The sequence below is a fragment of the Schistosoma mansoni genome, assembly GCF_000237925.1.
Source record: "Schistosoma mansoni, WGS project CABG00000000 data, supercontig 0049, strain Puerto Rico, whole genome shotgun sequence".
In the NCBI taxonomy this organism is placed as follows: Eukaryota; Metazoa; Platyhelminthes; class Trematoda; order Strigeidida; family Schistosomatidae; genus Schistosoma; species Schistosoma mansoni.
The window spans coordinates 987,204-999,631 of record NW_017386028.1 but is presented as its reverse complement, the minus strand read 5'-3'; the positions used below and the strand labels follow the sequence as shown (position 1 = coordinate 999,631).

The following is a 12,428-nucleotide window of genomic DNA, read 5'->3' as shown; positions in this document are numbered from 1 at the left end:
AAGCAGTTATTTAACGTTGCATAATAGAAATGTACTACCACCTCTCAGTCTCTGGGACGACATTCGTAGAACATGTTCAAGCCACCGAAGTCGGTGTTTCAAGACGATAATTCAATTGGTGTCACCATCTTGAAACACCGACTTCGGTGGCTTGGACATGTTTTACGAATGTTGTCCCAGAGACTTCCACGTCGTGCATTATTTGCCGACTCTGGGACTGGTTGGAAGAAGCGGAGAGGTGGTCAGTGTATGACATGGTGTCGTGGTATGAAAGAAAGCTGCAAAGGGCTAGCTTCTGTTGGTCCTTCACGACTCCCTGGCTGGGGTCCGAGAGATGGTGCAACACAGTGGCTAGAGACGTTATCAGATATGGCTCAGAATAGAAGCCAGTGGTGATCCTGCTGTAACCTTCTTTTACTTTCTACATAAAGAGTGGTTCTAACTTTCTTAAATGAAAGAGTCTTCCAGTTGTACATTTCAGTCCGCCTTATCTTTTCATCCCTTCTCTTCCTACTTTCATTATTTTGTGTGGCGCATATGTATCTGGTGTCCTTTTGTACCAATATATATGTGTTTAAATAAATAGTCAGTCAGTCATGCGCAACGTAGAACCTGACACACATGGATATCGGTTCGAGTTATCACTCCACATTAGCAAAGTGAAATGGAATTTCTGAGAAAAGTTGAAAAGTGGTAGAAGCAGTAACACTATCACTAGTGATAGAAGAGATAAGGTGCAGAAAGAAGAAAAAAGTACAAAAAGATTTCAAGAGTCAGGTTCTAAGGGGAGACAAAGTGAATGTGTCTGAGTCACTAGGAATGATTTTGAGCCATTTAACTTAATGTCTCTAACCGTAAGTTATAATACTCGCACAGACACAAACCAGGTCGTCGCGTTCTTTGTATGGATTCTGACACCATTTTATTCAGGAAAAATTATTTATTTGTTTTAGGTAGTTTGCATACGCACGTACTTTTACAAACACGAAACTAGAAAAAGAATTCAGAAGCAGAGGAAAGAAATGTATTTGTATTTATTGGACACAATCAGTAGGTCAAAAGCGATGAAGAACCTAGTACCTGTGTGGATTAGTCTAAGTTGCTATATTACATCAGCACAGTAAGATGAATACCATAGGAGCAGTAGTAGTATTCATAATGGTTAAAAATATCAAGCATAGAGGATATAACTTGAGAACGATTTAATTCGAGAAAATTGTAAGTAAAAATAACTTTTAAATCAGTGATTTACTCCGTTCCCTTGACCGAAGTAAGTGGAGAGGGGTTCTGACCTGCGACCTGTTGGCTGGGAGTTGAATACCATAACCATTGAGCTACCGCTTCCAGTAATGTTTTAGCAGATATATATATCAAACTCAAGGAAGCAGTGACGACTCATTTCAGCTTTGGGGAGGTTTGTGTAAACCAACCAAGTAGATGAAATACTAATATCCACTATAATTAGGAGGATTTCGATGTTTAAGGACTAACCTGAAATAGTCAAATGTCTATATAATACGTTTTTGGTGCATATGTTTGTAGTAAGATGAGTAACCGAAATAATTCCAAAAACTTACGTTCAGGTTCCATATTCACTGAGGAGGTTAGATTTGTATTCAATACATTTTGATTAGAATGATTATTGGATACAACAGATGATAAAATAAATAAAGGTTGGTCAACTTTTAAATCTTGGGTATATGGTGTTGGTGTTAATAATGTACACTGCATTTGGCCTGTGTTATTAATAGGAGAAAAATTTTCCGAAGTATTTGAATTTATAACGGTTGTATGCGGGAAAGAATGATTTAACGATGTATTCATATAAGTATTATTGTCAACTAAATGTGTATCATTCAAATTTGCACAATCCACCGGTAATGTTATTTGATTATTAGATGAATGTTGAATAATGTAGGGCATAGAAGATTGTTTTGATACTAAAATATTATTTACGTGATCAGGAGCTGAAAGAAAGAAGTGAACAACAGATAAATTAGTAGAGAATATCAACTGTGACTAGTTTACATAATAAGTTTAATAAATGGAGTAAAAAGAAAGAACTTTATTTACAACTGATAGGTCATTAAGTGGTGACCAGCGTCACGTATATCAAGTCCTTTATAGTTTTAACCGATTTCTATCGACTAAGTTGCAATGTAACTACTAGTCGTCTAAGTCTATTGATATCACATGCACTGTATTGAGATGTAACGTGATGGTTGACTATAATTGACAGTATATTGTGTAGCGATAGAAGTTGATCAGCACTAAGAAGGACTTGACATAAAAGAAATCGGTCACTACTCAGTGATCAATCAATTTTAGATACATCTCACTCTAAAAGGTCAGCTACGGCTCGAATAGCTTTGCAGTAACGTCCGACTGTGAAGCTAGGTGGTACGGAGTCGAATCCGCTCGTGGGCACTAGTCCCCTTAAGATCACAGGCACAGTTTGCCGACGAGTGTCAATTATCATGAAACCCAAGTCCACAGTTTCCTGTCGACTACTATCGCTTACCGATTTATAAAGGACTTCCAGGCAATATCACAGTCGGTTAGGAATGGAAAAAATACTTGGGATGTACAGACTCACAGTAGAATAGTGGGTCAAAAATTTTAAATCATCACGCCCCATTATCCATATTAATTCGACCAATTCGATATTAGTATTTCTAGCACTTACATAGTAAAGTGTAAATCCAAGTACAGTAAAAGAACCTTTTTCAACTGGGTATTTTTGTATTAAAATTTATACCTTTAGCTGTTACCACTGGGTTTATATCCATTTACTGTCAAACAGATTCCTAATTCTTAAATTCCGGACACATTTAGCAATGAAGACAAGACACGTTTCATAGTTTATGCGTTAACTACCTACACTGGAATATAGATTTCCATCGTCAAGAAACTGTTAAATTGTTTGTTTCATCATTAATTCCCTTTGATTGTGCTGATACGTAGTGTGTTAATTAAAATTGATAAAAATTTGTGCTGGACAGTATGTGATTGATAACTCTATCTATTATGTATGGGGAATTAATATTTATTATGTGCCTCTTAGTAGAACATTCTGAGACACTTATAGAGACAGTACGGTTATTCTCTTGTGAAACCTTGACGTTTGACGAAATTATCCCACCTTCGAACAATGAGAAATGTGCTATGCTGATAATGATTAGGAAAACATAGAAATCATGGTGCACTCCAGTTTCGAAATTCAAATTACTAAGTCTTTGAGCTAAAACTCTACCAAGGGTAATAACGGTGTTGCTCAGTTCCTAACTTCATCAGAACTTATTACATAGATTTACTTTTGGTCAGTAATCATATTATCTGATGTAATGTATCCAAATTTTCAGACTAGAAGAAATGAAAATGTTTTTTGCTTGACAATCAATTCTGTTATTCTTGGTAAGAGATCGACTTGGTGTTTTGTCATATAATCGTCCTTAATGTCATCTATTTTATTAACGATTTCTCATATATATGAACGATTCTTCAAGAAATTTCATGAGGTATGCCTTCGTTAGAACATTTTTCGAAAGGCTTTATAAGGAGTTCGCTGGAAAAACTGACGATCATATTGAGAAACAATATACAGTCGTTACATTTACTAACCGGAATGATTGTCACCATCTTCATACTAGGTATATAGTCTCTGGATGCATTAAAAAAGAATCTTAGTACAAGTTTGAGAATATGCCCCTAAATATTAACAAAACTAAACTATAAAGAATTGTTATTGTATGAATTAAAGTTACCATATTTATCATTAATTCAGTATAAATTTACGTGGAGATCGTAAAATTTTCATGGTTTAAATCAGGACCACCAATAAAATCTAGGAGCAGCGGACAGTTGCTTCGTCTTAATATGGAACTCCTCCGCAACGCACATCCGCGACCTCACCACAAAGAAACCATGACCGGTGCGGTTTAGCCATATTGTGCATGAGATAGCCACCGCCACATAAAATGCAAGATGGTGTCGCAATATTGTGAATCGATTGAAGTTAGACATGTATACCACTAGATGCTGGATGTTGAGTGTCCAAGCGCAAGACTGAAGGTCCTGGGTTTGATTCCCTGTTTGGTTGTGGATGCGCACTTCTAGGAAGTCCCACACTAAGACGAGTCAGATGCCCGCTGCGTCCTGGTATTTAATGTTGATCTAAGAACAGAAAGTGATTTAAATTATGAAAATTATACATAGATGTTGATTTTTAAACTTGGATTCTGTTGCAGAAAGGTTTCACTGTCGAGTCAAACATCAAATATGCAAAAATATTTAGGATTCCGTTGAAAGGCATCCCTGTTTTATAATTACTAGCTTACGCCTGTTACCCCTCGTGGAGGAGCATAGGCCTCCCAGCAGGATTCTCCATCCAACCCTGTCCTGGGCAATCCTTTCCAGTTGTTATTCATCCTTTTCATATTTCCCGACGTAATGTGTTCTTTGGCCTTCTGATTTCCTGCAAGATTCTATGTTAGGGCTTGCATCGTGATGCCGTTTGATGATTTCCTCAATGTATGTCCTATCCACTTCCAACGTCTTTTCCTGATTTCTTCTTCATCTGGAAGCTGGTTTGTCCTCTCCCAAAGAAGGCTGTTGCTCATGGTATTCGGTCTATGGACGTTCAGTATTTTGCGTAGATAAATGTTTATAAATACTTATACCTTTTTGACGATGGTTGTAGTAGATTTCCACGTTTCAGCTCCGCACAGCGGGACTGACTGTCTTGACGTTTGTATTGAAGATTCTCACTTCGAAATTAGTTGAGAGTTGTTTTGAGTTCCATACGTTCTTCAATTGTAGAAATGTGGTTGTTGCTTTGCCAATCCTCGCCTTTACGTCTGCACCAGATTCTTCTTGTTTATCAATGATGCTTCCAAGGTACGTGGATGTTTCCATATCTTCCAGATTTCGCCATCAAGCGTGATTGGGTTGGTATTCTCCGTGCTGTATATGAGAATCTTGCTTTTTTCTCTGTGTATGTTGAGGCCTATTGATGCAAAGGCTACTTCTACATTAGTTGTCTTCGTCTGTATTTGCTCGTGTGTATGAGATAGGAGGGCTAAGTCATTTGCGAAGTCCAAATCGTCTAATTGATTCTGAGATACAATGGACATGTTTTATGATAAAAGACAAGAAATAGTCTGAACATGTTATTTAAGTACAGAATTATTTTTACTTACGATGGCTAGTTGATTTTGGTAAATTAGTAAATATTGCCTGTGAAAAGAAAAAGTAAATAGAAACATCTGTGTAAAAAAAACGTTTGATGAAACCAGTTATTAAAGTTGGAAGTATATTTACAAATTACACGTGGGGTGTTAAAGTTTACGCGGAAAAACCAAAACCTATTTTCCGCTTTATAAAAGATTGAACTACAGCTTATGTCTTAAGAAGAATAGTTTCTAGTCTAAAGGTGTGACAAATTCCCAGTGTATATGATCAGATGAAAAAGTAATTTTCAAGGTGTATTTTAACAAAGCAACTCAGTCAGTCACAATGTAGAACTTCGTACGTACGTATATCAGTCCGAGTTGCCATACCACATTAGCACAGAGATGCAGTTGTCGATTCAAATCCAATAGTGGTAGAGGTAGTAAGAGTATAAGTAGTAATTGGAGAGATCAGGGTTTGAAGATGTTATTGAAGGAGTATAATCCAATGAAATAAATTTGAAAAGCGAAGAAAAAGAAAAGAACATGAAGAATTCAGAAGATTAGAATTTTGGAGAACATAAGGAGTGGATGCACTTACCCCACTGCAAACGATTTTGAGCCATGTCGTTCAAGGTCTCTAACCATCGGTTGCTATTATCTCGCGGATCCCAACCAGGCAGTCTACACCTACCAACATGGCTCAGTCCACTTGTCAGCGACTTCATAAATTTGTGCCACGTTTTGGTCTGGCCGCCCCTAGCTTTCTTCCAACCTACTCCTACAACATAAAACATTGCACGTCGGGGCATTCGGTGGTTGTGCATACGTAATACGTGTCCCAGTCATCTCAACTGATGAAGTTTCGCTACTTCACCAATCGATTTGCCATCCTTACCTAGTAGCCGTTTCCTAACAGAGCAACTTAGATGATCAATGATTGAATAAAACCACGCACAGAAATAGCTAACATGCATAAAACATTTTAATGGTCCAGATTTAATACAGCGGCCCAATACTAGAAGTCACCAAATGAAAGGCTACGTTGTGACAAGCAAGAATCTCCTAATGACAGATAGATGTTACTGATCAAGAAGTAGTTCCATTTCCTGATGAGTAAGTGCATATATATAAGTGCTTATGCATTTCATCCGGTTTACAGCGATAAACTTCCTTCTTCACTCCCAGTCATCTCACTGAGTAGCCGATCAGGGGAATCGTGCATAAGAATTTTGTATATCAGAATCGATCTCAGGTATTATAAGTCATAACAGTATCCTCAGATATTACTATCTGTAAGATACGAACGTGACTTCATTCAGTCAGTCTGCTACAACGTAGGACCAGGCACATATGTGCATCGATGCCTTACTTTCCAGAAATTTAACCAGAGCTATCAATAAATAGAATTTTCTCGAATGACATAAAAAATTTCAAACTATACACAAACATTCAATTTGGGTCCCATAAAATTTGCATTTCTAGAAGCTTATCTCTGGAATTAAGACAAACAGTAATATAAATAAACGCGAAATTCCCACCATAATCATAACTATTCAGTGACAACTTAAGAAAACTCCTTTCAGTATTCATTCATTTTTTATCTAATTACGAATTATTGGTGGCTAGAGGACAAGGAATATATTATCCTAGTTAAGATTTATTATATTTTGGTAAAAGTTAACTTTAATTGTAATACAGATTGAAGTACCACTATTTTCCAGAGTAAGCATCTTTCTCACATTCAAGGATGTAACCGCGATATCACTTGGGCTGGATAAAGCATTTAACATGAGATAAAAACGTTATACACATACTACTATCTCAAGGAATTTAATTGTTAATCAACTTTTATATAACAATTCTTTAATATAAACAATGTCATTACCAATAGCCTCATTAATAATAACCATTAATTCCATGAAAGTTGAACTAACTATAGAGACTCATCACAAACTTCAGTAAGAAAACGTGTGTGGCACTATTTAAGTGCCAGAGTTGATAATTAGCCCAGAATTTATCAATCGACTTTCAATGTTTTAATAACGACAATAGGTTGCATTTACCGTTGTAGTTTAAACTAATCAATTAAATGAGTCACAATGAAATTTTGTCGATACATGAAATGGAATGAAATAATTCAACATTGAATTTTGTTTACACATGAATGACTCAATATGAAGATTAGACAAAACATTGTAAGTTAGAATTAGTCAACGTAAAATGACCAATGAATTTACCCTAGTGATAATGTAATAGAGAAAATCCCGTTGATGTTGGGTGAGCAGGTTTGTCGATATTTTATAGTTCATTTAAATGGCAATTAGTTCAGAAAGGAAATCCTATAAATTATGATACCAAAGCCTTCAGTTAAAGACGAACTCTTTCCGTAATAATTATATAATTACTATTCTGAACTGATTATGAAGAGTTTGACAAAATCATATCGAGGCTGAATTATCACTTAACTGATTGAAGTTTTCAAATGGTGACTAATCACATCCTAGAGAACTCAAATTGTAGATACACGAACAGAAAGGGCTATTTTGTGTAGTCTAAGAATACTTATTTGTTTACTTAAACATTGGTACAAGGAGGCATCAAATATATATGCACCATGCTAATCATTCGATTTGTGTGAGGGCTGGAATACTGCCCGGGTGCCTAAACCGAAGACGAATTCATAAGGGGCCACATCCGGAGCCTATGACTCAAAGGTCTGATCCATAAGACAGTGGAGCAACGTGAAAAGATGCAGTCTCATGGTAACCTGTGACCGACAATAGGTTCATACGCCACTTGTTCCCTCAGGATACTGAGGCCCATGTGCACCATTGGTTTGAATTCAGGGTTTTCCAACCCCCCTAGCTGGGTCCTCCGAACCTGTCAACCCGGTTTGATCGCCGGACATTCACTTTTCGTTCTCTCAATTTCGTAAACAACACCCCTGCAGAGAGAAGGCAGTGAGTAGGAATTCCCAGGCAGTGGCTGTAAACGCGTGGCCGTGTGAGAGTATTTCCAGAAGGATAGCTGACTCTCCCCACCCTCGGTCGTACTAGGGCATTTAGGGGCAGCTTAAGAATACTATTCTTTTGTTTAGTCCAAAGTAGGTAGGGTGAATTTGAACCCATAACTCTAGTAGTACAATGAAGTTGAATGATCTGTAAAATTGAACAAAAGTTTCATTTAAAATTTAACATATAAAAACTGACCTACTTCTTATCAATATAGAAATATATACTAAAAATTGTCAAAGTTAAGATAAAGAAAAGGAGGTACAAATAATACTTCCAACTCGTAAACACTCAATAAAACATAGGGGAATGAAGTTGATTTAGTATTAGGTAGTTATGTTTTTCATTCCTCAATAAGATTTAAAGGAGAAGAGTAAGTTTTACACATACAAAATGTTCCTTATATTGATTTTCAAGTGTAAGTGATGTATTGAATAGTAAACTTATAAAAATTTTTTCAGGAAATGGTTTTCCGTAAACGTTAAGATCAGGTAAGATAAAAAAAATAGACCACCTACCTTTGAGTTTATAACACTATTATTACAGGTGAATGGGGCAACTGAGGAGGAGCACAGACTTGGTTGATGTGATGATCTGGGATAATGAATTAGTTGGGAATTAGAGGGGGAATTAGGTTTTGTAGCTGATGATATGTGAGAAACAAGAACAGGTTGGATATGAGGCAAATATTCATTTTCCACTGAGTTTATCGATGAAATTAATGAATTAGGTGGTAAACTCATTGAGCTTACCGGTCTCATATGAGTTTCTGTTACGGTATTTATTGAATTTCGAGGATGAATACCAAATGTAGACTGCGGTTCAACGACAAATCTCACATTTGATTGAATATCAATTTGATCAAATTTCTGTTTATCATCGTCAGTTGGTTGACAAATTTGATCACAACCATTGTTATTGTTTATATTTTTTATATTTGCAATGGGAGATTGATCCACATCATTCTCATCATCATCGTCTTCATCATCTTCGTCGACACCACCATCGTTCTCGTTTTCTTCGCTTCTCATATTTGAGCAAGGCTGTGACGGGATAACGCCAGATCCGTCATTACAATTCGATCTCATGCGGCGATTTGTTAACTGAAATAAAAATTAACGAAACACATGAACAATAGGTATGAAGATCATTAGTTATTATCAGAAAGACAAATATATTCAATTACATTTCAATTTATTTAAGACATTATTCTATGTCACGGAAACTACGCACACAGATTTTAGTAATATTTCAGTGTTTATAGGAACTATGTTGGTATTAAGATATTTATATTTATGTATACAATGCTTTGTGTCTATAACTAATGTGAGTAGACTAGGAAGGAATTCATAATATTTCCTATATTACAATCTTCACTAGATAAATACAAGCTTTGGTAAAAGAACTCAAACTTGCCCTAAATACCAAAACATGTATATGTAGCACACACCACAATACTAGTTGGATACTAAAATACCTAATCGGATACATTGCATAGATTGAATTATTTTTTGAAACATACTTCAAAAGATTTGTTTTTTTTAAATTGCTCACCAAAAATCACTTTTCCTGAACCAGAAAACCAAAATACTTTTTAAGCCTATGATCGCTCTTTTTACCTATTGCTCAACTTTGTAAACAACACCCCCGCCACGAGAAGGCAGTGAGTAGGACTTCCCTGACAGAGGCTATATATGCGAGGCCATGTGAGAGCATTTCGAGAGGGAGAGAGGACTCTCGCAACTCTCAGCCGTACCAGGGCATTTGGGGGCGTTGATAATTTAATCAAAATTTAGACATACAATCGGCAATCTGAATAGCTCACTGGCAATGAAACTGCTTGTTACACAATGTGACACGGGAAGTACTAACCACATTAATGTTGTAAAAACTATTTGTTTACGAGTAGAGAGGTGAGTTGGTGGTTGATGCACTCAGCTTCCAATCAGTAGGTCATATTTCTAAATCTTATTCCACATGTTTTAGTTCAGATAGCTGAGAAGCACTACTAACCTTTGAGTAAACAGTAGCTCAAGTTCAAGTACATTAACATGTACATAGTACATGAACTACACTGATTAGCATGAGCGATATACATATAGTGATGATTAATATGAGCATATAATATTAAATATAAATTCCAAAGGTAGGAAGTGTAGATATTTGAGTATGAGTTTAAGAACTGATATAGTGTGACAACTTTAAATGAGCAATCATGAAGTCCAATTACGAAAGTAAATCACTCCGTGAGGATATGAACATAAACGGACTGAGGTGGTCCAGTAATGTGCATTTTTATAACTTGAGTCTGTGAAAATGGGTAAGATCGATAAATAGAAACCTTATAGTGGTTTGTAGAAGAAGTGGGATTAATTTATGACATAAGTCTGTTAGTCCGATCTGTGTTAGGAGAAGCATCCTGATCAGTGTCCATTAAATACTGAATTAAAGTAGCAGACCATAATCTATTGAAATTACAGATATCCACACAACTGTTTTTCAGGTATTCAGAGCCAAACCACTCTCCAGTTATTTGTTTTCATCCATTCGTCTTTTCCTTCCATTCATTTCGGTAACTCGTCCTTTGCGTGAATGTACGTAACGATAAGAAAGTGAGCAAAAGAAATATTATGCAAGGTTTTGGATCAGTAAAAACGGCCTATTTCTTAATTTTGTCCGATGTTATGTATATTCGTAAGGAAATTCACCAAGAACTGTGAAACATGTGTTAAACATCTGCTGGAACTTAGTTTAAATAGCTTTCCGTAATTAACAACATTTAAGTTGAAAACTGCACTGATTGTTCCATCTTTATATATGCATTCGATCTAAGAGCTAATGTAGACACTATACAAACAAGTGGTTGGAGAGATATAAGGTGTAAAGTATACAGCTGATAGTAACAATAAAGTCTATTCACTAACTTACCCTTTCCATATCAGAATTGCTAAGGAATTCATTTGCACGATGATGTTTTTTTAATCTTTGTAAAGCATGCTCCACCGTAACACTAGCATACTGATAAAGACGATTGCTGCGTGTGAATACTAGTAAAGCGATTTCGCATTCACACAATACGCTCAACTCGTATGCCTTTTTAAATAGACCACTTTTACGCTTTGCAAATGTGACCTATCATATAAGAAATAATAGATTTAGTTATGTAAATTAATTTACCAGTCGATTCTTTTCATCTTTGATAAATTTTATCTCGATTTTTTTACGTCCCATTTCCTAGAAGGAAAAAAGAGTTGAAATCAGTTAGCTTTCAATGAATTAGGGATTTTCCAAATCCTACAAACTTATAAGAAAATGAAGATCACGACTGCGGTTATGAACTTTCTAAAAATTTAACAGCGTATTGCAAAAAGAACTAGATTTGGAGAATTTACATGAGCTTAAACGTCCAGGTGTTACTAGTCAAAAACTATTCAGTAATATTTTTCAAGTGCGTCAACTAAAATAGTGTTTTGTGGTTTAAAAGTATGTATTAATACTACGTATATACAATTTTTAAAATTAAGTTCTCTTGAGAACTCAAAGTCATATCATTAAGGACTTACTATCGAATTAAACTGTGTTAAGATATAAAGATTGCTAAAATTCAGCAACTATGAGCCAAAAACAAGCTTTATTCTCAAACAGTACGGATGGATGTATTTAGGTTACATAATTTTACTGTTCATAGCTATTTCGCAGTGTCTTAAAGGTGATAGGTTGATCCGGATGGTTGGTGGATTCGCTTATTCTCTAACTCATGTTGAATTCAGGTTGGCTATGTTTCTACGTGAAAAAAATCAAACTTGGCAGATTCGAAGCCGTCTTACTTATATTAAAGATACAATCAACCCCTGCATAAGGACAGTAAACTGTCAAAAAATGTTCACAGGTTCATAAAACCGCATATAAATTGATCCATGAAATCCCAAATCTGAAATATGACAGATTAACCAAACTAAAATTATCCCCCTTAACATACGGAAAAGCCGGAGGTGACTTAATGAGTATTTAAACTATTGAATAATGATTTTCCATCGAACATGCCGCCGATTTTTTTAAATTTCAAGACGTCAAATTTACCAGGACACTAAAAACGTTCACGATTCCAAAACCAGTTATTTTTCGAGTAACTACCGACTCTCACATAGAATCACCAACAGGTAGGACTGTTTACCTCAACATGGGGTCGGGGCTTGACACGATGCCCAAAGATTAGGCTTAACAATCAGGTTTTAATTGACTGGAG

General features: G+C 35.9%; 1 protein-coding gene across 1 annotated transcript in view; it reads right to left on the bottom strand.

Annotated features, from left to right (window-relative positions):
- The window catches only part of Smp_161530 (myocyte-specific enhancer factor 2a, putative), a gene marked incomplete at both ends in the record, with an annotated part of 30,271 nt that extends 18,858 nt beyond the window's left edge, over window positions 1-11,413 (bottom strand). The window contains 5 exons of the mRNA XM_018790607.1: window positions 1,578-1,967; window positions 5,199-5,235; window positions 8,701-9,285; window positions 11,111-11,314; window positions 11,360-11,413. Coding sequence (XP_018646122.1) covers window positions 1,578-1,967; window positions 5,199-5,235; window positions 8,701-9,285; window positions 11,111-11,314; window positions 11,360-11,413 — 1,270 coding nt within the window. The remainder of the gene's footprint in view (window positions 1-1,577; window positions 1,968-5,198; window positions 5,236-8,700; window positions 9,286-11,110; window positions 11,315-11,359) is intronic.
- Between the last annotated feature and the right edge of the window lie 1,015 nt (window positions 11,414-12,428).